The sequence below is a fragment of the Halictus rubicundus genome, chromosome 1, assembly GCF_050948215.1.
Source record: "Halictus rubicundus isolate RS-2024b chromosome 1, iyHalRubi1_principal, whole genome shotgun sequence".
NCBI classification, from domain to species: Eukaryota; Metazoa; Arthropoda; class Insecta; order Hymenoptera; family Halictidae; genus Halictus; species Halictus rubicundus.
Window position 1 is genome coordinate 20,204,888 of NC_135149.1, and position 27,738 is coordinate 20,232,625.

Sequence of the window (27,738 nt, forward strand, 5' to 3'; positions counted from 1 at the left end):
TGAAACCAATTATTCTAAGAACTCGTTATAGAGCGTGCAATAACAAGCTTTGAATTAATATTTCATATATATGTAAATATATACAAACACCGCAATATTTACAGCAGTTGAAAATTTCAGAACGATTTTAAAGAAAATGTTCAGAAGCGACCGACTTGAGACTTGTTTCGTATGAAAGCTTAGAAGATTATGAAGAGCAACGCGTAAATTTTCAACTACCTGCAACTTTTAGTTGTACGAATGTTTAGGAAATATTACATTCTTTTTTTATAAAAATTAGAGGTGGCCTCGATTTTTGTATCTATTTCTGATTTCATAATATTCTAGCGGGTGTAGATACTCTTGAATCTTGAAATAACGCTAAAATAATTTTGGTCAGAATAAACGGTTTCCAGCGGGGATAGGGGGGATGGTAAGTTAACACGCGCAGGATGAAACTGGGGTCTGGATTAAAGCATTGCGATGTTCCATGTAGTAGCAACGTTTATTTCGATAATGTTTATATAGAAAACATTGCTTCGCGCGTTAAGGAGGCCCGACGAGTTACGTCGTCTTGGTTCACGCGTTTCTGTCCCTTTGGTCTCTTGATCGCTTTCGACGCGAACCTCGCACTGGTTTCGCTGTTAACCGGGTGACAGTAGGAAAAGTGCCTAGTTAACCTGTTAACCGAGTAATTGCAACGGTACAACAATGTTCTATTTCATAGTTTTGCTGACCTTTCCACTCGATCGCCTCGAAACACGCAGGAGATTTGATCTCGGTTGCATTTTTCGAGGAGGAAAAGAAATTAACTTTCGTCGTCCTGATATTGTAATTAAATGTAAATGTAGTTTATCTTTCTATTTCACTGCATTGACTTCGATTTATATCCATGTATGGATCTTGTAAAACACTCGTATGAACGCAAGTTGGATTTTATATACGTGTTTTTTGCGGAGGAAGTTGGATTAAATAATTTTTCACTACCATTTACGTTCACTAGTGAACGTAATAATTAAAGACGACGATACAGAATTTTTCTGTTTCTTGTTTGAACGATTTCTTTTATTCAATCTTCTGTAAACGCTCGTATAAGCACAGGTTCTCTCGCGTCTTCTGAAGAGACAAATGTACGAAACGATTCTTCATCATCTTAAAAATAAAAGTAACAATTAAACACGATATTACAGAATCCCAGTCAGTCGAGAACGAATCTAACGACTAATCGATGCCGCTTAGAAATGAAAATGAAGTTTAAATGCAGCTCAAAATGCATGGTACTTCATTTTCTTCGATCACTGGCTGCTTCTTTTTATTTTTCATTCGTCAATTCCAGAACATATTGTTCAGTTGAATTTTTCGGGCAGATTACATGCTTTTCTCGAGGATAAAAATGAACGATTTCGTACCGTCCGTTAACGAAGCTACGAGTATCGAGGTTCGAGCGATTGTCCGGTTAACAGGTTAAAGGTAAACGATAACGATCCGCTTTTGGTTTGTGTGCCATTCAACTAATACTGTTACAAACGGCGCGCGGTAATTGAGTTCGGGAGTCTTCAGGACGGTGAAGTAAGAAAAGAGGAAGAAAGAGACGAGGGAGAAGAAGATGAGCTCGCCTTTGCCCGGTTAACAGATAGCATTAAACTCGCCGAAGACAGATAGGAGGCATTCTAATGGCACGCGGACACGACGAAGAGCGCGCCGTTGTTTCGTAATAAATTAGCTCTACCGGTTTCGTCCTACTAATAAATCGCTAGAAGAATATATGCGCGCTATGCGTATGCGTACTCTATGATCGTTTAATAACGTTAAATAGTCGCTCGTTAATCTCTTCCGACGCGTTCGCTAAATTCGAATCGATGTACTCTCGATTCGTCCTCAACCCCCTGCACTACGATTCATTTTACGATAACGATCATCAGTCCTACCCCGTTCACAATTTTCTCGGAGAAAAAGGAAATTTTTATGCCTATTTCAATGGCTAACTATTGATAGCAAACGAAATCGAATTTTATCCCTTCAAAGGAAATTAACCCTTCAGTCGGAGAAAAAATTAGGAATCAGTGATTCTGACTGGTCCAGCTAATATTAAATAACATTAAATTAGTGTATAGAAATTTTGCAGGGGTCATGAGAGACCCCAGGATACCATTCAAGGATTAATAATTTATGACAAATCGAGTAGGTGAAATTGAGAACATTAGGCTCTTTTCTATTTCGTGCAATTGATGTAGAAAATATTTATTTCACATTAGTAAACATTCGACAGAGATTCAGTTCGCGAGTCAGACTCGCCGCTATAGTGCAAGGGGTTAGATCATGTCTGTGCCGTGATCGTGCTCGATCCACGATCCTCGATTCGCGCGCAAGGCCCCGGGCGAAGGTATGTAACCGTATGTACATACACAGTTAGCTATACAAATACAATCGCTCCATCTTTCTGTACTATATGTATAATACGATTAACCGTAAACGTAATAAATTACTAGGAAATCCGCAGTCATTATTGTCTCTATAGTTCGACACCGAAAAAAACACCGATTCGCAGTTTTACATTTTCGTGTTCGCCGCGCGCGCAGTCTTAACGATTACTTGTTAGTCCATAAATGTATTATTTTACTCGTATCACATTCGTTTCGTGGAAAGAAGAACTAAAGAATTATCGCTTAGAAAGTCGAAGGAAGCGTACGAAAATCGGTGGTGCGCGATCATCGATCATTGGTCCGCTCGTAGAGAGAGAGGGAGAGAGAAAGAAAGAAAGAAAGAGAGAGAGAGAGAGAGAGAGAGAGAGAGAAAATCAAAGATAATCTGGAGAAAGGAAGAGAGAGAAAGAAGAGAAATGGGATTTCGTGTTCGACCAAAGTGTTCTCTCGAATCCGAGCCGAATGCAAGTGTTCTTGGATTGCATTTTTGTCTTCAAACTGTATCGAGTCATGTCTCTTCCCCAGTCTCTTGTGTGAAACAGTCGGATTCGAGCTAACACTGAACCTAAATCAGTGGTGCTTTGATCTTCTGTGACCTTCGTAATACAGTAGAACTTCGTTTCTCCACACCTTGTTTCCAGGAACAAGATTTTGTTCATCTGAATTGTAAGAACGTTTCTCGAATTTCAACATGTGTACCATAACAAAACCGGTCCACTTGACTTTAGGTTCAGAAAATCGCATCTTCGCAGGAACAATGAACAGATCGTGAACAGGGTAACGGGTGTCAAGAAGAACGAATGTGGAAGGGTGGGGAATCATCGATCGTCCTCGAGGACGCCGTCGAATAGTTGAACGCGAGAACGCTTGGGTGAGAGTGACCCGAGAGCCACCCCACGGGGGAATGAATGGTCGATCATGGGGTCGTGTATGTTCGTTCACGTGGGCTCGTCGCCGGGAAGCAGGGAGGAGCTGGGCACGGCTTGATCATCAGCTGCGACGCTGAAGCCGTCCAGGCTGTACTTCCGTTCGCGCGATACGCTTCTGAGACAGGGTTCGCTGGCGGCTCTGGCCATCACTCACATGCCCTCGGAGCCGAGGCTACCGATCAGAGGTGGTTCGCCGACGTTCGAATCGCACTGCATCACCCACTCCCAGATCCTCTTGGTGACCACCTTCTGATCTATAGTGGTCTCGAGGCCGTAGCTGTTGAGCAGCTTCCTCAGTTTATTCTTATTCTGGTCGACGTTCTTCTGATCGTCAAGGATCGTGTCCAGGTAGAGCAAACTATCAGCCTTCCGGGCGATAGTCTCGCTGGCGTCGACCGACGTGGACGTAGCGCTATGACTGATCTTGTTCACGCACCACGAGTCCTTCAGGTACTTGTTGATCTCCGCGACGTGCGGCCTCTTCTCCGGCTTGTGCTCGAACGCTCTCCTGAAATACCTGAGCAGCCTGGGCGTGAACCGACGGAACGTGGGCGGGATCTTGGTTGTCCTCCTCTTCAGCCATCTTTGGAAAGCCGAGTACTCCGGATCTTGGATCAAATCCGCGCTCTGCCAGGGCGGGTTGCCGGTTAGACAGACGAACAGGACGATCCCGAACTGCCAACAGTCGGCGCTCCTCTTGCAGGCGTACCTCTCGTTCTTCACCATCTCGTAGATCTCCGGCGGCTGGAACGGCAGCCACGTACACCTGATCTTGTTCACCAGTGTACCCTCTCTTCTCGTGCACCCGAAGTCGCACAGTTTGATCTTGGACATGTCCGTTGCGAACACCAGAACGTTTTCCAACTTGATGTCCCGGTGGGCTAGCTGCTTCGAGTGGATGAATTCCAAGGCCGAGGCCAGTTGGCCTGCGATCCTCTTGCAAGCTTCCTCGCTGAGGCCACCTGCTCGCACGTTGCCTGCCAGGTCACCATGCGTCGCGTACTCCTGAGCAAACACGAAACACTTCTCGGCTTTGAACGCCACCGCGTAAGAGCACAGAATGTTCGGATGCGGGCTCAGGTGGTACGAATAGTGGAACTCGCGGAAGAAGTCCTTCTCCGTGGTGAGCTCCTGGTGGACGGCTTTCAGGACGATCCTCGTGCGAGTCGGACGGTGAGTAGCCAGTAATACTTTAGCGAAACTACCCTCGCCGAGTGTCTTCTCCACGTCGTACTCCTTCGACAGGTCCAGCTCCTCCAGGGGCACCTCCTGCACCCGGTGGATCGCCGACTCTTTCTTCTCGTGCAGTTTCATCTGTAATCAGAGAACAGAAAAGCCACTCGTTACATCTCCGTTTGCTTTTGCTCCAACGTTCGACGATGCTTCCCCCTCCCCCCGAAACCCCCTGACCATCTTTCGATCGGTCTTCGCGGAAACCGACGTCATCGCGACGCGGCTCGCCACCAGAGAATTACTCGATGTTTCTCGGTGATTCCCGGGATTCACCGTTTTAGATCACGATAGATTTCGACGTAGATCGCGCGAATTCGAGGCTTTGTTTCAACTATAAGCGCCGGGCGCTTTTCATTCGGTAGGAAGTACAAATCAATTCTATGCCATTTCTGATCTTGGTTCTTCGAGGTCGATGGCAACTCTTTTAGACGAGCTGATAGACAAAAGTCTGAACTGGGTGTGAAAGATTTATTTTTGAACTATTTTTGAACGTTCTTCGAAGTAAATCTGAATTATTTCAGTGGACTTGGTGACTACCATACCGACCATAAACTGGTTAAAAAATAGAATTTGGATGAGATATGTATAACTTTGAGGAGATCGAGGAATAATCTACTAGTTTTTAAATTCGTCGCAAGAATCGTCCTATCAGAAGTTGTAGGATAAATTGTTTTTTAAATTCACTACAACAGTTCGCATATGGTTTGTTGATCTACATCCCGTCGACAGAAATGTTCAAGATTGTTGGAGACTATTCTCGGTTCTATTTCTACCGAGGTTGATCAACTTCAGAGCAATTACCCGATTCCATGAAGCTTCAATTTAATTTCCCTGCTACCCCGTGGATGTTCAAGATTATTCTCCGTAGATAATATCACCGTCCCGCACTCGATCAATTTCCGAATCAATTACCTGTACTCGGTTCCACGAAGCTTTATTTAATCCGTGTGCTGGTCGTTGCAAGAACATTCGACATTGTTGATCGTCGCGTCGATAATTTTAGCTAGACTCGATCGATCGCAAAATTAATTATCCGGTATCCGTGAAAGTTCAATCTCCAAAAGTGTTCAACCAGTTAGATTGTTTCAAGATTTCTCGTTGTTATATTAATTGTAGCCCCGCGAATGTCCCTTGATCCTTCAGAGAGACCTCTGTTCTCCTTAATTTTATAAACTACTCTCATTACGTTCATTTCGGTCCTTTGATCCTTTAATGAGACAGAACATTTCTCTAGACGCACCTCGTTATACTCATTTCGGCTCCTAAATTGTTCTGGAAGCTTTCCCTGTTAATCTATTCTCTTCTTGTCGCAAGATTATTCTAAAAATCCCAGATTTCAGACTCATTACTTTGATTGTGGTCTCCGAGTGCCCTTTAATCCCCTACCGAGGCGATTAAAAAACGAGCTGGCGCAATGTAAAATAATCCAAAGAGAAGAGAACTTAAGATACCCTAACATATTATTTCCAACGTATTAACCCTTTGCACTCGGCGCTATTTTCATTCTAAAACTAAATTTTTCTTTCGTCTTAGAATATTTTCATTTTATTCATACGAAACTGATCCAATTTCCACATATAATATGTAAATGTTTAGTAATCTGTTAAATACAAATTTTGTAATGTAGCAAATACATTGTAATATTTTTTGTAATTTCTTTGAAATAATGCCACAACAATTTCTAGTGGTGCTTCAGAGTCACCACTCGAGTGCAAAGGGTTAAGATTACTCAAGACGAAGACCCGCGGTCAGCTACACAATTCCAGCCCCCGAATGTCCTTTGATCCTTTAGCGAAAACATCTAGTTAAAGCAGATGGTATACCGCTCTCTCATTAGCCCCTAAATCCTATAAATAAACAGAATAATTCGGGGTCGATACGACTCGGCGATGCAGTGGGGTTGTCGCGAGTATGCGAAGACACATATATGAGTCATGAATCAAAGGAAATTCGGTTGTCGGTCCGTGTACGCAAGGACAAGACAGGAGCATCCCTCTGGTGGGGGTGGAATGCCGGAGGTTGGCCGGGTGAACCCAGGACCTTTCGAGCTGGTTAGATCAATAGCAAGGATTTCGCTGCGGCACCGCGCTTAAATCCGTTTCGTTTCTATTTCGGGTCCTCCCAATTACCATAAACGCACACTAGAAATAACCAATCGATATGCTAACGCTTCACAATCACGCCGACTGACTCCCCGAACAAATCTGTACTAAATTGGGCTTGCTCAAAGGCTAATGAGCCTTGAGCTCCGAGACGCCAGACTCCTCGAGCCTTAAACTATTCGCGAGACAATTCTCAAAACCCATCATGAACCCGACGCTGACAAGTTTAAGCAGATCCTGCTTGCAAAGGAAGGATAATCAGCTTCCACACAGATGCGCGAGGGTCTGAAATTCGCGATTACGCGCGTGTTCGATCATTTTTGCGAGTCCCCGGACTCGCGTGGCCGACTCCTTGATTATTTTTTTCCTGTACGTCCCGCGACCAGTTCCTACCGGTTCGGTCTCGGACAAGTTTTGCACTCGGGTATATTTAGCGGTTCTGTTTACAGAGGTTATTTTCACACCCGCTAGAGATTAGCGAAGTAATATTTTCGCGCGTACGTCTTCGTGTTTAACGAGTTATTCCGAATGTCGGTCTGCGGGGGGGGGGGGGGGGTACGAGCGAAGCTTCGGGATAGATGGATAAATAGATACACTGGTAGATTGCGGACAGAGACAGCCTCGGTAGAGAGAAAGAATGATGGAGGGACAGAGAGAGGGAGAGAGAGAGAGAGAGAGAGAGAGAGACTAAGGTTCGATACTACCAGAGAGGGCCTGGCTTGTGTCTGGCGGCTAAGCCGCATCGAACCCGTTCGCTTTATCGTCTCACGTCATCGCGGATAATTTCATACCGCGTCACGTTGTCCTCCCAACAGCCCGACGTGAGTACCAATTAACGATCTCGTTGACAAATCAATAACTCCGACAACTATATACATTTGCTCCCCGTTGCATCCAGAGACTTCGAAACCCAACACCTTGCATGTACCATTATCTATCTTTTAAAGATATAGTTCCACAACTCACCACGTTAAATCCTGCAGACGATCAGACAGATCAACTAGAGCGGAGACAGACTATAACCGAATAGCGTGTATTATAGTCACGGTGCACTGTGTCGATTCGGTCGACGAAACTTTCAGCGTCGCGTCTGCGATCGATTGTTCGTCCCGATGCAGCGCGATGCAATTACATTTTCACCGGAGCACTGGCGACGCTCGCAGCGAAATCGGATGTCACAGTATCACGGTGAAAACAGAGTTTATATTTTTTAACGATTCGCGTCGGTGACCGGCGCGGCGTTCGCACGCACGATTCTCACGCGGATAAACCGAGTGTACGTCAGGCGTCGTCGATTACGAAGGAGCTCGCGGTCGACGATGTCACATTTTCAGCGGTACGCGTGTGTCGCGTCTGGAGGCGTCGCGACGCCCTGCGCCGCTTTTATAGACCGGGCTCGTCGCGCGCAGACGTACAACGGAAAGGGTGCCGTCGACGATCAAACACCCGCGTGATTCTCCTTCCACAGCTCCCCGTTTTCTCGGCATCCACCCCGTCGTCATCTTCTTCCCACCCCCTTTCTGCTCTGACAATAACACTGTTAGACACCCTTGCGATAGTGACCGATCCTACGCTTTGCGGTCCATTGGCGACTCTGAGCCGTATTGTAACTAAATTGACGCGTGTTCAATGAATTATTGAAGATTCTGACGCCCCCGCGATAGCCGGTGCACGATCCTCATACATTTTTCTACCCCTAACACGGGTTCGAAAGTTGTTTCATCTCACGTCTCAATTGTTGAGAAATTTCACCCTCTGCATTGGCGACTCCGAGCTTTCGTATTATACGAAATTTCCGTGTTTTTAAGGAATTATTGAATATTTTATTGTGCTTAATTTTCGTTGCACAGAAAATATTCGAAGTTGGAAGATGCGTCTAGGTTCTGGCATTTATACGGCTTCGAGTGCGACATTTTCAATTTTAACCATTTTTCCTGTCTCCACCATGAAAACTACATGAACGATTCTTACCTAGTTTCTTACAGAATCTCCCAAATTTATTAGAATATTTATTTGCACAAGCATTTAAACGTATTTAAACAATGTTCAAAGGAACGATTCTTACCTAGTTTCCATAGAATCTCCCAAATTTGTTAGAATATTTATTTGCACAAGCATTTAAACGTATGTAAATAATGTTCAAAGCAACGATTCTTACCTAGTTTCTATAGAATCCCCCAAATTTATTAGAATATTTATTTGCACAAGCATTTAAACGTATTTGAATAATGTTCAAAGGAAGCGAGTCACCCTTGTAACTATGCAATGCCACAATCCGTTCGGACGTTGTTTATTTAAAAAATTGAGGGTTTAATTTAAAGTTGTGTGTACCTCTAGGAGATGCGTAAAAATCGTTTTAGAACAATATTTAAACCGAGTAAAACAGATTTACGACTTCGTGGGTGTACCAATATTTTCAGACATTGTTCAATTTATTTAGAATATAAACGCAGAGAATAGACCATGATTCAAAGTCGTGCCCAGCACCAAGAAGAGCATAAGAATCACAGCCGTTTTCTTTACGAGGAAATCCGTGTCGGCGAGCGTAATTAGACGCGTCGCCGTGTCTGAGAAAACGAGGTTCAACGTACGACGATCGACAAGAGATTCGCGACAAACGCGAATCCGTGGAACCTAGCCACTAATAGGCTCGACGTATCGGGTACGGTCCCTCGCGATTCTTTGGTGTCGAGCCAACTAAATTGTTTTTCGTTCCGCGCGCGCGGATCTTCGAATCGCGCGACGCCGGATAAATTAATGATTTCCCACCGGGTGGTATTTCGAGCACGAAGTCGTTCTCGCCGTGTAATATAATCATTCAACGCCGAGATTTTCATTTCTTTTTCAAGCTTTCCAGTGTTTACCACTCTTTCTCGTACTCTTTTAGAAAATCGCGCCCGCGGTTCGCTTTTTAATAACGACGCTCGAGTTCTCTTGCACGCGACTCTTCGTCAATTCGTTTGTCTCGTTCCTTTATCGATTCGCTCCTATTCTGCATTCATGTTTGTTGCAGTTTACATGCAGTTTACCGCGCTCTTCGAACGCGCGGTGTGCCCTGACGCTTTCAGAACGAACTTGTGTTTGCAAATTTGATTTGATGGCTAAAAATTTGGATAGACACATTGCCGTTATTTTTATAAAGTAACGTAGAATGGTCACGTTTAGTGCTCCGTAAACCTAGTAAATGTGACAGCACAAGGATTAGATTTTCGGCGCAAGCCCTTGCCGTTGTCCGAGTTGCAACTTTTGCTGCACGATTATTCTATGGAAAGCAATCGGAATAGAATGCTGGTGGTATCGGATCGAATCGATGAGGGGCTACGCGTCACCACAATGGCCAAATGGAATTTAATTTGTACCGGAGAGTATTTTTAAAATGTGTGTCAAGTATACGACGTCCATAGGGATGCATCGTACATACCAGTGCAACGGCGGCCACATATCGACGGTATAAATAGAGAAAACGGGAGAGATCTGTAAAAACGATCCGCGTGTCCCGCTGCGATTTCCCCCAAATCGCGGACGCGATTGTCGTCAGAGGCGGTGCGCGTTTATCGGGCAACGTTTGTTCAAAGAAATGATCTGTTTCCCCGAGTTCTCGTCGCTTTCCTCGACACGGATTTTCGTCTTACCTCAGACGAAGCTACTTCGTGGAAACTGTGTATAAAAGAACACGGTCCGGCTCTCTCCGAAGCTTACGAACGATTCTACTGGAAAAAAAAAATAACTTGGAAATATGGGATTTCACGGGGGAAAAAAGGCGACGAGTCGGTGGCTAGACGCCCGACCATGGCTCACACCGTATCTACATTTTTAGACCGCGATCTCGGTGTCACATACATATAAAATCATTACAGTCTCGTAATTATAGCAATATCTGGGATTCGGTATTTATAAAGGGTAATCGTACTGATTTATTCATAATTTTTCCAGGTAATACATGCACACTTTTATCGAACGATAATATAAAAATAAGTGCGCAGCGCTGTTGATTCGCTTTGTTCGTCAGATAACTGATTGGTTAGCTGTCTACAACCGATGAGAGACGTTCTAAAGCGTCCTCCTATAAATAAATAAACAATGCTTGCAAAATATTACCTTACAACTAACTGGTCGACGAATAAAATTTCAAAGGAACTGTAAAAATAAAACATCGACTTCTAAAAATAAATAAATAAAATAGTATAAAAGATCAGTCAGTGCTCGAGGTGAATTCAGAACAGACGTCAGAGGTATCGGTGAAATCAATGCAGGAACATGGACTTGAATAACTACAGTCTGGGTCAGAGCAGACTTTGGAACAACCTGAGCAAGGTGAGAAATCTTCGCAGCAGCAGTAATCGCTGCTGCAACTGCAGGAGCACGAGGTTATGGAGGAACTGGTAGAACAGCAAGAGGTGAAAGAATCAGAAGAGGTCTCATCAGAATCGAATGAATCGGATGAATCGGATGAACCGGATGAATCCGAAGAATCGGAAGAATCGGAAGAATCGCTGCTGTTGCTCAATTCCAACTGGCTCTCTGAAAATAACGACGAATGAGAAACACGACCCTCGCGAAACGTATGCAACGAATATGCTCGACAACTCTACCTTCCAAATATCCCATTTTCTTCGCGACGCTCGTTACGCAATGGTTGAACTTCTCCATAGCGCGGTTTGCTTGTCTCTCGTGTTTGCGCATCCTCCTTTCCTCGCGTCTCTTCCTCTTCTCCAGCAACAGTCTCTCATATTTGCCAACTTTCTTGTCTGCAATGCAAGCCGAACGAGTAAAACGCAGATCGAGGATATAGCCACGGATCTAAAGAAAATAAACGATCGCCGTTACCTTTGATCGCCACAGATTTATCATCCCGCTTCTTCCTCGGCTTCTCCTCTTTTCTTTTCTTGTCTTTCTCCTTCTTCGCGAGACACTTCTCCCGTCTTGAACATTTCGAATCCGTCTCTGTTTTCTTTTTCACGTCAAAATCCTCGCGACCCTTTGGAACTTGTTTCTTTGCAGAGTCCTTTTCCTGTTCGGTACAATTCTCCTTCTTCTCTCCGTCAGGTTGCTTGTTCGGAATATGTTCCTTTGCGGTCATTTCAGCACTGTCTTTCGAAGATTTCGCGGCTTCTAAAGGCTTCCTCTTTGTTCTCGTTTGTACGCTACACTTCCCATCGTCCGAAATTTGTTTCGCCGCAAGATTCTCTTCCTCCAAACATGTTGATGTTCCCAAAGACTTGCTCGTTCTTTTCTTTCCTGCATCAGTTTCCTCGTGAATGGTCGTAATATTTTCCTCCACGATCTTTTCAGCACTGTCTTTCGAAGATTTCGAGGTTTCAAAAGACCTCCTCTTTGCTCTCGTTTGACCGCTACACTCTCCATCGTCCGAAATTTGTTTCCCCGTAGGATTCTCTTCGTCCAAACATGTTGATGTTCCCACAGACTTTCTCGCTCTTTCCTTTCCTGCATCAGTTTCCTCGTGACTGGTCGAAATATTTTTCTCCGCGATCTTTTTAACACTCTCTTTCCCTTTCGAAGATTTTGAGGCTTCCAAAGACCTCCTTTTTGCTTTCGTTTGTCCGCTACACTCCCCATCGTCCGAAATTGGTTTGTCCGCAGGATTCTGTTCCTCCAAACATTTCGGTCTTCTCAACGACTTTCTTCCTGTTTTTTTTTCTGCATCAATTTCCTCGTGACTGCTCGAAATATTTTTCTCCGCGATCTTTTCAGCATTCTCCTTCCCTTTCGAAGATTTTGAGGCTGCCAAAGATCTCCTTTTTGCTTTCGTTTGTCCGCTACACCCCTCATCGTCCGAAATTTGTTTCTCCGCAGGATTCTGTTCCTCCAAACATTTCGATCTTCTCAACGACTTCCTCCCTGTTTTCTTTTCTACATCAGTTTCCCCGTGACTGGTCGAAATATTTTTCTCCACGATCTTTTCAGGACCATCTTTCTCGTTTAAACATTTCGATCTTCGCAAAAATTTCTTCCCATCTCCCTTTCCTCCAGGAAGTTTTGAAATATTTTTCTCTGCAACACTCTTGTCTTGCAAACACCTCGATTTCCCTACAGTCTGTCTCCTTCTTCTCTTGCTCTCGTCAAACTCGTGATCCGGTGAAATTTCTTTTTCCGCGGTGTTTTCCTGAAGATGCCTCTCCCTGTCGGAACATTCGCTTCTCGATCTTCTCAGAGACCTCGTCTCTCTTCTCTGTTCCCCCCGGTCGCTTGTTATCGTTTCCGAACGAACTTGAGTCACGTTCAGGCAATCTGTGACCGTCACGGACTGATGTTCGTTCGATTTCGATTTTTCGGACGTTTCGATAAGATTCCTCGGCAACGTGACCTCGTCGATTCGCGAGGACTCTCCTCTAGGCACGGTGGTTTCGAACGAGAGACCGGCAACGTCCTGCCACGTCTCCATCTCGTGCGTTGCTTCCATCGTCTCCGCCATTTCCTCCACGATCGAAGTCCCGCGTCTCGCTTCGCAGTCCTCGGTCTTGTCGTTCGACATTGTCACGGTCGAGCTCGGATTCGCTCCAGGGTCATTCCCTTCAGTTTTCCGATCCTTGGCCGATTTCCCTACGTCTTTCTTGCTGCCGCGCGCCATCCCCTTTTTCTTCTCGATCTTCCCGGAATCTCCGTTGCTTTTCTCTTCGTTCTTCTTTTTCCTGATCGATGATTTCTCTATTTTATCCTTCAGTTTTTCACCGCCGGACGCTTTCGAGTTGCTCGCCCTATTTTCGTCGGAGGCCTCTTTCTTTTTCCGAGGAGTTCTCTTCGATTGAACCGTTCGTCGTTTTTTCGTCTGTTCTGTTGGGTGAAAATTCAAAATTCGATTAGCGAAAACAGTTGGCCGATGGTCAGACTGATAAAACTCGGTACTGAAAAATTATTATTATTAATTTCAGTTTATTTCCAAGAGCGTTAACAATGAAATTACCGATTATTATACTAGGTCGTACAATTTATACTGAACAATTAGTTAATCGCATATTATTTTTATAACTTATTTAATATACGTACATACATCCACACCGATGCATAGAAATTTTTTCAGAACGGTTTGAAAATATTTGTGTCTGTTTTCCATGGTCCGAAAGATTGAGGCTGCGTTTGATCGAAATTTCTTCGATAGATTGTCAAATAGGATAAAGATGTTTTGTTCGGACTACCTTGAGGTGCTCGTTCCGGGTCGAGTTTGATCTGCTCGTTAAACTCGTTCAGAATGTTTTGCAGGAAATTATGTTGCACGAAGTCGTCGATCTGGGTCCATGGTTCCGTGTTCAGGATCTGATCGATATCCAAAAGGCCGTCTTCCACTTCGCACGAAAGTGCGGACCTTCCGAGAGTTTTCTTGGCATTCATTTGATCCTGTCAACCCATCGATTTGCCATTTTAAATGACGGTGTGACCACAGTTCGTGCGATACAATTGTAAAACGCTATCACAACGTTCGATTTCTAGTGCAACTTTATTCTTTGGAGGAATTTTAAAATTTCTGTGTATACAAGTTATTTGATTTTCTTCACACTTTGTCTACCCACAATCTCGTATTAACTCAAAGGCAGTCTAATTAATTTTATTCACTTTAATGTTTACAGTCTTAGTACACAGTTCAGTAACTAGTTTCAATATTTTTTAAAGGAAGTGTATTATATTGCATAAAACATTTTAACAGTTCTTCGCAATTGTTTAAAAGTTTTAACTCTTAGTCATGTTCTTGAAACCCTTCTCAAAGTTTAAATTGTTAATAATACCTGTACGACTTATAAGAACTTTCACATGCATGGAAAATTTCATTCCACACATGTGTAGACATTCAGGAGCGGCGTAAATTTATATAAATGCTACATTGATGGTAGGCTAAATTAACGGTGATGGATTTTTAATAACCGTGCTGTACCGTAAAAGGGACCTTCAGCATCATTTTCGGTTTGCGATTCAAATTGCAAATTGCATCCCCATTGGAGGATACATCAAAAGACTCTTAGCCATGGACCAAAAACTTTCCAAAAACAATGAAATAATCGCCGGTAAATAGTATGTTAATTTTCGATCGAATTTCTCGACTAAAAAAGGTTACACCATCAAACCCGAAGATAAACATCTTTGTTCTCCGCGCGAGCTGTTTATGAGAACGTCAGACTCTCGAGGAGGCTCGCAAAATCTGCGAAACGAATATTTCCTTAAGGATCCCGGGCAATTTAATGTTGCTTTAGGCTGATTTATCACGTAAACGTTTACGCGGTTTCGTTTGCGCGATTCCTTCTCTGCCGACGCAGTTGTCGACGAGCAAAATAGTTTGCCGCGGGTATTGCCATAGGCCCGGTAAATAAACAGGAAGAACGTCGAGTTAATTGGTCTCCTTCAAAACTGGTTTATCTTGGATGACTTGGCATATCTTGGATCTTATTTTGATCCGAAACTTAAAACGGTCATACACGTTCCACATGATTAGAACCAATTATAAAATACATGTCAGAATATTTCAAGTACTGCAAAGTTCCCAACTACCTACTGCTAGATTACAGAGTAAAGTTAACAACCGAACAGGTTTCCCAACACTCAACATCAACAATTTCAAACGTCTCGTAATGTTCAGATATATCCTTAAAGATCAAAACGTATGCGGACGGGCCTTAGACCATCCCGTGATCATTGTTTTTCGATCAGCGAAATAGGATTGCGTAGGACCGCCCGTGGTCGTTTAGAGGAATATCAGTCCGACGCTGTTACACGCGCGTTTCCGAACCTCGAGAGGCGAGAAGGTGTTCGTTTGTTCGGGGGGTGGGCACGGAATCTCGCCGAGGGGCGCAAAAGAAACAACAAATGTGCGGGCGGGTCTTGCTTGCTTACTTACTTTGAAACTCCCGTTCTACGTCAAACCGTGTATTTTCGGGTTTCTCTGTTTCGAGAGATCGAACGCGAACGCATGCTTGCTCGCGCGGTCCGGGACACTGGTGTCGGAACACGCGAATCGCCGACGAACAACCACTAATTTAAGACCCCGAGGAAACACCGAGCACCGTTCGCTCGTTACTGACTTTCGAAATGATCGTTATCGACAACCACGGCGCCCAAAGGTTGTCGCGTCCGAAATTGTTTACCCGCGGCTAACGACCGTCAACCTCGACGAACGGCCGACGATCATTCGAATCGATCCGCTCGCAATTATAGAATAACGAGGCAAGGTCGATTTTGAACGAGAATCGCGGTCCTTGTTCCGTTTCCTCGCACGCGACTGCGGGCAGATTGTTGTACCGAGTGGAGATAAGATGGAGGTGAATCTATGGGGAAAATTGAATCGAAAATGTAGAGCGAAGATTTTCTGTAGGAGGTTTGGTTTCTGAGATAATCGATTTCAAAGGCAACGGTTAATGAGCGCAGCGAGGTCGATTTTGAACGAGAATCGCGGTCCTTGTTCCCTTTCCTCGCACGCGACCGCGTAGCAGGTTGTTGTAGCGAGTAGAGATAAAATGGAGGTTCATCTATGGGGAAAATTAAATCAAAAATGTAGAGCGAAGATTTTTTGTAGGAGGTTTGGTTGCTGAGATAATCGATTTCAAAGGCAACGGTTAATGAGCGCAGCGAGGTCGATTTTGAACGAGAATCGCGGTCCTTGTTCCGTTTCCTCGCACGCGATCACGTAGCAGGTTGTTATAGCGAGTGGAGATAAAATGGAGGTTCATCTATGGGGAAAATTGAATCGAAAATGTAGAGCGAAGATTTTTTAGAGGAGGTTTAGTTTCTGAGATAATCGATCTCGAAAGAAAAGTGTTCAGCACCGAATCTAAACTGTAGATTTTATGCATTCGCGACAAAGATGGATAAATGAAGTAATATTAAGATTCAGTTAAACGGAATACTAAATATTATTTTCCCCATTGCATGTATCTCGTTTCTGTATAAGCTAACATGTTCTCGTTGTATAGGAAGGGTTCCATTATGTTCGTGTTTTTATTTGGCGACGTCAATTCAAGCTATGACGCACGAAAGCTTAGTTATCTAGGGTTAGGAGGATGGTTGCGAAACAGGTTTCCGTTTATACGTTTTACATCACGTATGGAAATATTTTATAAGGCGAAAAGATCGTACGTTTTCTGTTGTTGCAATTTCTAATTTTATTATACTGGTAGATCCACTTACGTAGGTGCATACGTGTCTGAGCGTGGTTCTTCGTTTCTACTGTTTGCAAGAGTAATATCGGAATGGCATTTGAAGTTGATTATCTTGGGAAAGAAACATCGAATGATGTTTTTGATTTTGACGTAGTTTCTTGTGCAGAATCACTCTGCTTGTGTACGCGATCTTCCATTTTTTTAATAACAATCTCACCATCCGCTTTTCACGAAAAATAGTTGCACGGTTGCGTGTTTATTATTGGACCATTTTAAAGCCAGAATCAGTTTCTCGAGATTCGATTTTCACATATTTTTGTTATTTAAGTGCGCCAGCTTTTAAATAAAGATATCGGGTGTATACCAGTTTTGACCATGTTGATCATCGAGTACTTTCCCATAGGTTACAAGATGAACGCTGCTGCGAAACATTAGGTTTCATTGTTCCTTTCATGAATTAGTATCTTCTCCAACTCTGTGTTTCATTGAAAGTTTGCGACTTGTCAAAATAGAAAGAACTGATTCAACTAGTTCGACGCTAATGCAATTATTGGTGCAACAACTAGTCATTGTCAAATTTACAAATTCGAATGCAGTAGAACCGTATCAATGGCTGTATAACCTGGATATAAATCCTGTTAGGACTTGTATGCGTTCCAAAGTATATTTAAAAACTGATAGGTCGATAAAAACGTATAAGAAAGTTACAGAACGTCGTCCCAATTGATCTATATGCTTTCCAAGACCTTTCCACGTGTAGCTCAATCTAAAAATGTATACTGATTCAAACCAGATCAGTGTATCGAAGTGTCAGCAGTAGAAGATGACGGACTACAAATCGTGGAATCGAGGAACCAGTAATTCTCAGATAAACATGAGTCTCTCCGGTAAGAAAGAGATTGTACATCTGTTTAAAGTCGCTCAAGATTCGCACGTGGACCAAGCGAAAAGGCGACTCTGCGACGTTCGGTCCAGAGATGCGCTGATTCCATCAGGGATTCAACAAAATATTAAAATATCATAATAATGTAGCAAATGTCCGACGTCGAGTTGCACTTACAAGTGCAACATCACTCACTCGATCAGCTGGTGAATCAAAATTTTAAAGTTACTACAATTACAGCTCCAGGATCGTATGTAATCAAAAAGCTGACCGACGTCGAGCTGCCGATTTGCAAACAAGTGTGCAGAAATGTCGCAGTGTGCGACACAGTGGAATAGGCCTACAGGGGATATCAAATATTTTCCCATTTTGTTTATGTTTGTGTTGTTTGTGTTCTAGCCACGACTCATCTGAGCCACAGTCGGTGTACAAAATATTCGTACACTTCTTAAAAACAAATAACTTTTTCAGAATTGCTATTGGTCGTAATTGCGAAGAAAAAAGTAGAGGTCACGATTTTAAAGTTTCTTATCTGTGTCTGTAATGAAAATTTAAAAGGTCCCTTTTTAGATCTATATACGTAAGTTACATGCATGCGTTGAATACGCATACGCCGTTACTTCGACGTTCAATAAACTACAGATGACGAAACTATGGTGAAGATGTATTTCAGAAAAATAAGTACAAACAAAAGATAACTTTCGGTTATCTTTTATTTTGAAATTTTAGATAAAAAATTTCCCATCTCTGCGTTCGGTCACATTCCCGTGCGAAGTATAATTTCCCGTGCGGCGTAGTGGTTTAAGCGTCCGGAGTAAATGAATAAACGATTCCGGTACGGTGGAACGACGTCGATCGCATTTTCCACTCGGTCGGCATCCGGACAAAGGGTACACGACGGAGGAAAGCCGGCGTGTGACGAAAGAAAAGTCAAGGTGCATGGGCAGAGTGACGTCAGCGGGACGGTATAACCCGTCAGAGTTTACGACGATGGTGTCGCAGACCGTGGGACATACACACACACTCTCTCTCTATCTCTCTTGTTTATAATAGTCGGGTCATCGAGTGGAAGAGGGTTCAGTGACGTCACCTGTGTCCGATGACCGCACGCCCCGTCGATGTCATCGTGCGTTTTCGACGGATATAACCGACGACGCTCGTGCGGGTCGCTCTACCGTAAATGGCGAAAGCCGGTTCTCAAGCTGGAAATGATTCGCGTGGGCGGATCGTGGACACACGATAGTTTCGATACAGGTTTTGTACTCGAAATTAACCCTTGCACAGACCAAATTCACCTTTGTACCGATTAAATTCACACTTTCGCAAATCAAGTTCACCTTCGAGGTGACTCGAGAACGAATCAACTAGGCTACGGATTCTATGCATTTACGGAAGACATGAGTAGGTGAAATATAGAACAGTAGAGACGTTCCAGTACATTGTAATTGGTGCAGACATTTTTTTGGCATAAATACCCGAAGCCTAGAAATAGCACAATACCGTTTTGTCGTGATTTGATTTGAAGTAGTGCGAGTCCTAGTGACTAAACTATGCAAACAGTATTCTGTTAAATATTATTGCTACACGCAATAAAGCTTTGAACTTCAAAAGGACGAGCTTGATTTGGCACAGGATGAATTTGCTCTGTAAAAGGGTGAATTTGGTTTGCTATATTACGTGCAACATGGTGAATTTCGAGTGCAAAACCTGTATCTCGTCGTCGGATCGATTGCTTTTCCTTCGACGGATATTCCAGGAACGATCGAACCGCACTTGGATCTCAGATCTAGATAAATAGACCTTCGCCCGTGGGACGTTCGGAGCCTAGAACGTTCGTTTCCTATCTCTCCCTCTCTCTCTCTCTCTGCTTTTTCGTTCTCCTTCGTTAGGATAATATTTATGGTTCCGCGGATATTTGCATTTGTTCGCGATTCCGCATGAGATCGCCGCGGGGATCGTTCGATCCGATTTTGAGGATTGTTGTGGTCGAGGTGTCGTTACAAAGATTGGGGCTCCGTCACTCGTTGCGAGATTGAAAAAGGAGAACGTTGCCCCAGGTCGACGGATGCCTGTTCGCACCTGAGAGATGATGCAGGTGACTGTATCCGTCCCGTGATCCGCGGCACGGGTCGCGTGCGTATAAAAGCGTTGACGGTCTTCGAGGTTGGGAATCAGTCGATCGAGCCCGCCGGAGCGAACATGATCGAGGTAAGGGTACCTGCGACAAGGCAATCTTTAATGGGGAAGTTTTTAATGGGACTCCGAGAGAATACGGTCCCGAGGAATGCAGTTTGATGCAGTTTGTGTTGGGAGAAATATTTGGGGTGTTTGTTAACAGGTGGGAATTTAGAGAACGATTTTTCTCGGTAATTTGAGGCGAGCATTGAGAGTGAATACGATCGACTACAATGGTGGTTTGCAATTCTTAACCTTTTTACATTCTTGAATATAAGATTGACGAAGGTTTATCTGCATTTTATTTCTTGGTATTATAAAATATTTGATTTCTGTTCGTTTGTCCGATGTAATTTGTTGTGCTTCTAACGTGTTTTATATCATAACAGGGAATTATAACTGAAGCACAAATTATTGATTTCAAGTGCAAAGCTAAAATGATTGAAGTAGATTGAAGTGACTGAACTAGGATTTTTGAATAATTATTTTTACTAAGCACGAAAGGGTTCATTATGTGAAAACGAAATAAAAATCGCACTGTATACTCGTAGAATGGAAGTCGTAGCAAATTGTAGAACACAAAACTACAAGTAGAACATATAAAAATTGTTAAGGAAAGAAAAGAAATGAACACGTAAGGATCATGCGGTCATGAAAAATCTTTTTATGAAAAGGTTTAAACTTTATCACAAATTACATTGTTATAGCAATGTTATTTCCAAATATTTTGACAAGTACATACAAAATTAATTAAAGAATGGATCTGAATGGAACGGAATAGACACGAGGATTTTTTAAAACAATTGCAGATCACCGTGCTGCTGTTGGGGGTGTATGGGGTTCTGGCAGTTCCAGACACACCTCCCATAGATGGGAACCCCGTGAGATCGGCTTGCTCTCCGCTTCCAGGCACGGAGAATCTGGATGAGAAGGCACTTCCGCTCTCAAAATTGGTTCTCGACGATCAACCTTCTTCGCTCGGAGGCCCGGACACCATGAAACAGATTCGAGAGGCTTCGGAACTACCTGGAACGCAAAATCTCGCTGAAAAACGTATTCCCCTCCTGATTCTCGAAAAATTGTCGCGTCCCGCAGGGATCGAGGCTTGGAACTCGAGCGATTTGCGTGTATAATTCGCTGTGTAACGCGTGGGTGCGAGACGAACGTTGACGGAGCGAGTGTTGAGAGAGAAAATATACAGGCACGGATCGAACCACTATCTCTGAAGTTATTCGACAACCATCTTCAACCGTGATACCATTCCTGATCGCTTCCTTCTGCTCCGAATACACGGCGTTTTAGAGAAAAATGAAAATTCGATGGAGGAGAGAAAATAAGAGAAGTGTTGAGGTGTTGAGAGGTAGATTTTTATTTGAGTCGATTGCGTGGGAGGTTGTTATCTCGGTTGGATAGTACAGAGACCTGTGGTCTCCCTGAAATATCGACCTCTGTCAGAAACGAGCGCTGGCGAGCTCTGTCTGAACAGGACGGAAGAGACTACTTCATTTCTACTACAGGCGTTCAGTATCATCTAGAGGCAACACATTCGTACGGCGCGTATACTTAAAGGATAATTATATAATATTATCGCAGACAAGGTATGTTAACAGACCCAATGTAATTTTCCCATGTAATTGTCACACGTTCGTGGGGCTTTGGAACCCCCAATTTCGTCTTACGCTCGACGTTGCGCAGGTGCGCAGCGATGCGCAACTCTCCCCACCCCAAGTAATTTCGGTAGATCTCGATCGCCGCGATAGTAATTATTGATAAATTTGTTATTTCTGGCTGTTTAATATTTACAATAATTCCTTTTGCCGACAAGTACTCCCTTGCCCGTCTTACCACCTAATTGTTTAGCAAAAATGGTTAATAGTAATCGAGGTTCAAAGAAACTTTCAAAGCGTGTCTTGAGCTAAAGTGTATAAAAGTGTGTGCCTGAAGAGTTGATTGTCCCATTTGGATAGAGGGCGTAAGAAAACTATTGATTTTTAGCGATGTCGGTATTTCAGATCGTGCGACACGAAACCTCGTAAGGTGACTGGTTTATTCGTATACCTCGTCTAGTATGCTTCGAGCTATCGATCGCAAGAAACGACTGCAGCCGTTCACCGAGAGATGCCTCTACCATCCACAATCCTCTTTTCCCTAAAACGCCAACAGAACACAAAGGAACACACAATAATCCTCATACGTAAACTCACAACTGTCAAAGAACTTCCTTTCTTTCCTTCAAAGATCTATAAAACCACTGCATATCTTTACGAGTCCACTCTAAATAAAAAAAAAAATAAATAAAAAGAAATAGCCAAAGAAAACATAGAGTACCAACAACGCTTTTACAGTCCTGTTTGTCGTTTTTTTTTTTTTTGGGAAACTCGCAAAAGCAGAATCGGTACCGGGCAGAGTCGCCGCGGTAAATTTGATTGCGAGACACGGTCGATTTGAAGCGTAACTTCGAAATTCGAACGAATATATGGGGCGGTAGAGAGAGAGAGAGAGAGAGAGAGAGAGGGAGAGAGAGAGAGGGAGAGAGAGAGAGAGGTTCGACGATAGATTGGTTTGTTCGCGCGTCGTTACCGTGCGCACGATGAAACGAACCGATTGTACACGCGATCGATTATCAACGCTCGACGATGGCCGCTTTCCTAACAATCCACCGAATTATCCGACCATACGGGTAATCGCGTTACTTCATCAATTATCCGCCGACGCTGCTCGCAATTAAGGCCGCGAAATACCGACCCGATAATCTTTCGCATCGGCATACGTAATCGTCCGTCGCGTAACGACGGACTACCCTCCCGTCCCACCTCCCTCTTCATGGTGACCACCATCCGCGGGCAATGTTCGCTATTTTCCTCGGAAAACATGGGGACAGCAGGGGGGGGGGGACGACGACCGGCCGCTCGCGCTATTTTCGCCGCGGATATTCGACGCGTGTCCGTCGCGTTTGAATATATCAATTTCGAAGTGGCCGATAGTTTGCCGAATATGCAAATTCCTGTAACGATCAAAGGGGAAATATATGCATATACGCCGATTTATATACGTTCCCCCGTGCCTTTCGATTTTCGGCCGCGAGCAATTGTACGCCACGAAACTTTTTTCCACGCTGGTCGCCCCGCGAACAGCCGAAATGTTCAGCTAAACAATCGGTTCTGGGTCCGAGGGATCCTGATAAGTGTTTTGATACTGTTGCCGGACGGCTGGGTCTGGTTAGCATGCTTCGGAAACGTTTGCAGTCCTGGGATCACTGCGATCAGTAGACCGCGGATCTTTATCCGAAAGGACAATTTTCTCTAACAGTTGCATACTATTAAACCAAAGAAAAATAGATTTCTTCCTTTAATAATTTCAATAAGCTGATGATAATACACCGATACCTTGAAATTCTTTTGATCTTTGTACTGTTTTATATGTTACCCGTTCATTTTTGCCATAAATGCATAAAATAGTGAGGTAGGAAGATCAAAAGAATTTCAGATGATTTTTTTTTTAAGAGTGAAAGTCCTCATTGGCTTCCGTCTCTCGCAATTGGTACAGACAATTTTAATAACATTTTCCATGAATTTAATCTAGTCAACAACACGCGCGGGAGACATACCCGAGCCGTCTTATGTTTACAGTCCTTGGCGTCCGAGGCCTCTCGAGCTTCTTGGTCCCGCGAGGTTTTACATCCAGGACTTGCCGAAATATATAGAGAAATCATTGTACTTCTAAACTATATCGAAACAGTTCCTTTATTATGTTATTCTCGCATTTTCAGTAAAATGGAGAACGCAGTGGCCCCATGAACGAGCAAATAGATGTGGCGATCAATGGTCAGACAGGTGCCACTGCTCATCTACTGGTGCAAGTAAGTTACTAATGACTGTGGATTCTTTATGCAAAGTAAAAACTTTCCTAGTCAATTCTAGAGAACAGAAATTAACTGTATAAAAATGTATTTCTTCTATTGACAATTTGAATAGGTCGAAAATAATGCAATGACATTCTTAAATTCGTTCAATGTCTTCATTAAATCTACTTATGACACTATGTTTCCTTCGTGGAAAGCTTACTCAGGCCAAAATGTCAGAACGATTCACCGAGATATTTTTAATTCAGAATGTAGTTCGAATAGTCAGACAGCTAACGCGTGGGTTGTTTAACGACGAACCCAGCGAAAAAATGTGCACGCCTGTCGCAATAAACGGGACAAAAGCGTCTCTGTTGCGCTCGATTCGTGGGTAGTGGACCGTGAAAATCGGAGAGGAAATTTTTCGAGACTACTTGGAGGTATTCGCGACATTGACAATCCTTCTCCGATTCGATATAATATAAACACGGGGAGTAGGATTGTCGGCACGCATCACTGGCGACGCGAGAAAGAACGAGTACAAGTGGGGGGACGAAGAACAACCGAGGAGAAGAATATGCGAGCACGGGACAGGGTGGGACAAGTGGGCAGAAAAGCTCCGTACGGTGTTTGGAATCCGTGCCACGAGCGAAGAGAGGGAGCAGAGGTTGAACGACGCCGAGCCGAGCGGAGAAGAGGGGGGCAGAGCGGGGCGACTCGGAGGCGGACAGGAAATCACGCGGGTGGAAGGAAAAGTTTTCGATAAAACGGATGACTCGCTCGTTGGATCCGCCTTGAGGTCGCTACAGTTGGACAGGAGTTGCTCTCAAACCGCGGTGAACGTTAATTCGCTTAACGGGCTCGTTTCTCGTTTTACTCGCACCTGCTACCTCCAACCTGGCTTGCTCGCCTCTTTCCGGCCGTGTTCCCGCGTCCATCAAACCGTTCCCGAGCGATGCTCGAGCTCGTGCCACCTTGTTTTATCGGTCCAAGGAATGTTGGCTACAGCATAAACGGCAGACGTTCATGGCGACACGTACTTCGACGCCTTCGAAAAATATTGCGAGGAACGCGAATGGCCTGCGCGAGCTCTGGAAACCTGACGCAAGCCAATTCGACGGTAAACCTGACCCAATTCGCGAACAGTCAAACACAGGTCAGATTTAATCCAGCATTCAGAATACAAAGCTAGACCGATCTAGGTTCGAAGCGATTCGAGGTTAAATCATCCTCGATCCAGACGATTTGAAATTGAGACACTTCGAGCTTGAACTAGGTGGATTCAGATCGAACCTGGCGCAAAACTCAAGATATCTCAGCTTAAAACTCTTTTGGAACTTAAACCAGACTCGATTCAACAAAATTTAAATCTATTGCAAGTAATACGGGTCAATTTGAAGATAAGTCAAAACCGCTTCAAACTTAAACAAGACTTAATCCAGGCAAATTGAAAGTATGGCAGGCCTGACTCGGTATAAGATAGACCGAAAGCAACTCAATTTCAACTTGAACCAGTCGAAACCCGAGCTAATTCAAATTTAATCCAGGTTCAAGCCTGAGCCAATTCAAATGCGACCCAGGTTCAACCCAGACTTGGCCCAGATCTAACTCGGCGAAGTATTCATCAACTTTCGGACAATGGAAGTTTTCAGAACTTCGTAGGCGTGCCCAGGTTCGTTCAAACTTCTGCTCATCAATTTCTTCACGTACACTTCAAACTGCTTGTAAGGAACGCTTCGATCTTCTTTCGAGTCTATCACACCTTCGGCCGCTCACCGTCACTCGCAAATTTTAATCGTATCTCGAAAAACACCTTAGTACTCGATGCTGTCAGTATCGCGTAAAACCGTTTCGGAAACAAAAATGGAAAATAACGATCGTTCGTCGTCGTAACAAAAAATTTCGCAGGATCTTTCCTGGAGAATCCCGGGCCGGTATACGGCAGTTTCGAAACAATGTAGCAGTGTACGAAAGGATTCACGTTTGCCGGAATAGCGGCCAGTTTCTCATAAAATAGGCGATAAAATAGTTGTCACACGGCATCGAATCGAACCGTCTCGTTTTTCGCACACAGGCGATTTCGTATACCTTCTACGTACGTACACGTGCATGCATATACCTTCGTGCACTTTACAGCGGATGGTCGTTGAAATTCGTCGATTATTTGCCATCGTAACGAACGCCGGGACAGCTGTCGCGCTTCCCCTCCCTCCGCGCGTTTAGAACGCGTTCGTAAGAGGAACTCGATCGGAGTTGCATTTTACCGATCCGCAGCCTCGCTTTGCAATTCCGTGGACGGGCGATGGTCGCTCGGAAGCCCGTTAACGGGCGCTAATCGGGATTCCATGGGAGTACACCCGCCCCTCTGCCACCTGGCGAACGGTGTTCTCTTCCTCCTCTTCTTCCTCGGCGCGTCCGGCACCGGGCCGGCTTCGCTCTCGTTCCTCTTCCCCTTTCATGTTCAGATCAGGCTATGATACACAGGAATGTCCGGGATGCGGAGAGCGATGGCGTAGGGCTCTCTTGGTTGACTCGGCACGGCCATTATCGTGATTACATTAGGCGCTATTCCAGCGAGTAACGCGGGGCGCGCTGCTCCGAGGCTTTTGCTCTCGCTCTTGCTCACCCGGCTCCGGCGCTCTTGCTCTCGCTCCGGAGAACGGCCGAGCGGGCAAGCGAGTGACCACGAATCATCCGGTTTACCGAGCGTACAATTCGATGGGGCCGAGTCTAAGAGGGCCGACGGAGATGGCGGAACACGCTCCATGCTATCCGTCGACTTTCCACCCCCTTGCCTCACCCCGATTCGACAAACCACCCACCGCGCTTTCCACGCGCCTGTTCCGCGAAATGCGTTCTCGAAATTCGCGGATCGTCGGTAGTTCTACATACGGTTCCGCCATTGGTCCTAAATGCTGATCACTGTGCGTATCGTGGGTCCACCAACCCCTTGCACTTTTAACTGTACAGAGACCCTACTGTACAGTGTGTTCAAAATCATTGCAGGCGTTACCGGGAACCCCGGTAACGCAAGAAACAGCTCGACACAAACAGACCCGTCATAAAGTTTTTGCGCTAATCCGCAGGCGAGCGGCCTCGGTTCTCGGGCGACAATAGACAGCCGATCGAGCTCGGCGCCGAAACCGGGTCAACGCACGCAGACGTAAACTTTATGTTTACGTCTGACGGATTACTTGTCGCGTGGGCCATCGGTTCCCATACTCCAAAATATCAAATCCGTTACCCATCGTCCTTGTTTCCTGTGCAGCAGCGGCCGTTAGGGCATTGCCCTCGTACGCTAACTAACGCTCGACACTGCCAAATCCTTTGTCATTTTCAAAAACCCCACTCCTTATTCCTTCCGCTGTCGGTGGCCCCGCACAGTATAAACAACCCGCGACAACCCCAGCGCGGGTCCTTAGGCAACTACTCTGATCGACTGATCACGGTATTTTCACACGTCTTGTCATACGATCGACTGATCGCTGTATTATACAATTCTGTACTCGCGGGCTTCGCATATAGTACGTATTTTCGTGACGACGTCTCATCTCATTGTACGTGCCTTTGTATCCACCTATTGTTTTAATATATTTACTCTACCCGCATCTTTCCTACATCCATTCTCCAGTCACCTGCCTATATCAATTTCCTACCGATCCTGAGCCACTCCGTGCCTCAGTCTCCTGCCTATATTTTCAACACAATGCATTCGTAGCATTTCAATAATTGTGGCGGAGACATTATGAACCATATAGAAGTCATCAATGGTCCGAGGACCATTAGACTTGAACACTGACAATTGTAGGACTTATTCCCGTGGGAATTGTGGCATGTTCGAGAGCCTAAATTGAAGGTGAAAGACGACACTCTACGATAAGGGCACTGGGGTGTAAAAAGAAATACGAAGCATTTCTAAAAATCTTGCTGTGATATTTGATTATGCTTGATCAGGATCAAATTTCCAGGGCCGTCGTTGGTCACCTGGCCGGCCGGACGTTCGCGAGCAAGCGTAGACGGGGGTGCACGTTCGCTAAGAGTTTCCGCCGGTAATAGGTCCCGGTGTCGTTTAT

At 44.5% G+C, this 27,738-nt stretch overlaps 3 protein-coding genes across 6 annotated transcripts; 1 reads left to right on the forward strand and 2 right to left on the reverse strand.

Annotated features, from left to right (window-relative positions):
• Positions 1-412: 412 nt before the first annotated feature.
• Meng (serine/threonine-protein kinase meng-po) lies at positions 413-8,007 on the reverse strand. Of its 2 annotated transcripts, none has more exons than XM_076793404.1 (2): positions 7,633-8,007; positions 413-4,645 (listed from the first exon to the last, which is right to left on the reverse strand). In XM_076793404.1, the coding sequence occupies exon 2, from the start codon at positions 4,643-4,645 to the stop codon at positions 3,482-3,484; it is 1,164 nt and encodes a 387-aa protein (XP_076649519.1). In that variant the 5' UTR covers positions 7,633-8,007; the 3' UTR covers positions 413-3,481. The 2 variants fall into 2 exon arrangements, with proteins under 2 accessions (XP_076649519.1, XP_076649509.1); XM_076793394.1 differs by lacking the exon at positions 7,633-8,007 and adding an exon at positions 5,477-5,858.
• A 2,586-nt stretch (positions 8,008-10,593) lies between these two features.
• LOC143356765 (uncharacterized) lies at positions 10,594-15,708 on the reverse strand. Of its 3 annotated transcripts, none has more exons than XM_076792718.1 (5): positions 15,509-15,708; positions 13,821-14,019; positions 11,494-13,458; positions 11,259-11,414; positions 10,594-11,187 (listed from the first exon to the last, which is right to left on the reverse strand). In XM_076792718.1, exons 2-5 carry the CDS (start codon positions 14,011-14,013, stop codon positions 10,859-10,861), a joined length of 2,643 nt encoding a protein of 880 aa, XP_076648833.1. In that variant the 5' UTR covers positions 14,014-14,019; positions 15,509-15,708; the 3' UTR covers positions 10,594-10,858. The 3 variants fall into 3 exon arrangements, with proteins under 3 accessions (XP_076648833.1, XP_076648850.1, XP_076648843.1); XM_076792735.1 differs by lacking the exon at positions 15,509-15,708 and adding an exon at positions 13,672-13,755 and having other exon boundaries at positions 13,821-13,901; XM_076792728.1 differs by lacking the exons at positions 13,821-14,019; positions 15,509-15,708 and adding an exon at positions 13,672-13,809.
• Positions 15,709-17,589: 1,881 nt separating this feature from the next.
• LOC143355019 (uncharacterized) lies at positions 17,590-21,124 on the forward strand. The gene is made up of 3 exons (XM_076789490.1): positions 17,590-17,653; positions 19,655-19,857; positions 20,634-21,124. Exons 1-3 carry the CDS (start codon positions 17,590-17,592, stop codon positions 20,955-20,957), a joined length of 591 nt encoding a protein of 196 aa, XP_076645605.1. The 3' UTR covers positions 20,958-21,124.
• Positions 21,125-27,738: the final 6,614 nt, after the last annotated feature.

Coding starts and splice junctions, on each gene's coding strand:
- Meng (XM_076793394.1), bottom strand. CDS start 5,533: ATGTTCTTGCAACGACCAGCACACGGATTAAATAAAGCTTCGTGGAAC. Junction 4,646..5,476: donor CTTCGTGGAACCGAGTACAG/GTAATTGATTCG, acceptor CTCTGATTACAG/ATGAAACTGCACGAGAAGAA.
- LOC143355019 (XM_076789490.1), top strand. CDS start 17,590: ATGACGGACTACAAATCGTGGAATCGAGGAACCAGTAATTCTCAGATA. Junction 17,654..19,654: donor GATAAACATGAGTCTCTCCG/GTAAGAAAGAGA, acceptor GTCGTTACAAAG/ATTGGGGCTCCGTCACTCGT. Junction 19,858..20,633: donor CCGGAGCGAACATGATCGAG/GTAAGGGTACCT, acceptor AAACAATTGCAG/ATCACCGTGCTGCTGTTGGG.
- LOC143356765 (XM_076792718.1), bottom strand. CDS start 14,013: ATGAATGCCAAGAAAACTCTCGGAAGGTCCGCACTTTCGTGCGAAGTG. Junction 13,459..13,820: donor CCCGGAACGAGCACCTCAAG/GTAGTCCGAACA, acceptor TTCACCCAACAG/AACAGACGAAAAAACGACGA. Junction 11,415..11,493: donor TAAATCTGTGGCGATCAAAG/GTAACGGCGATC, acceptor CTTGCATTGCAG/ACAAGAAAGTTGGCAAATAT.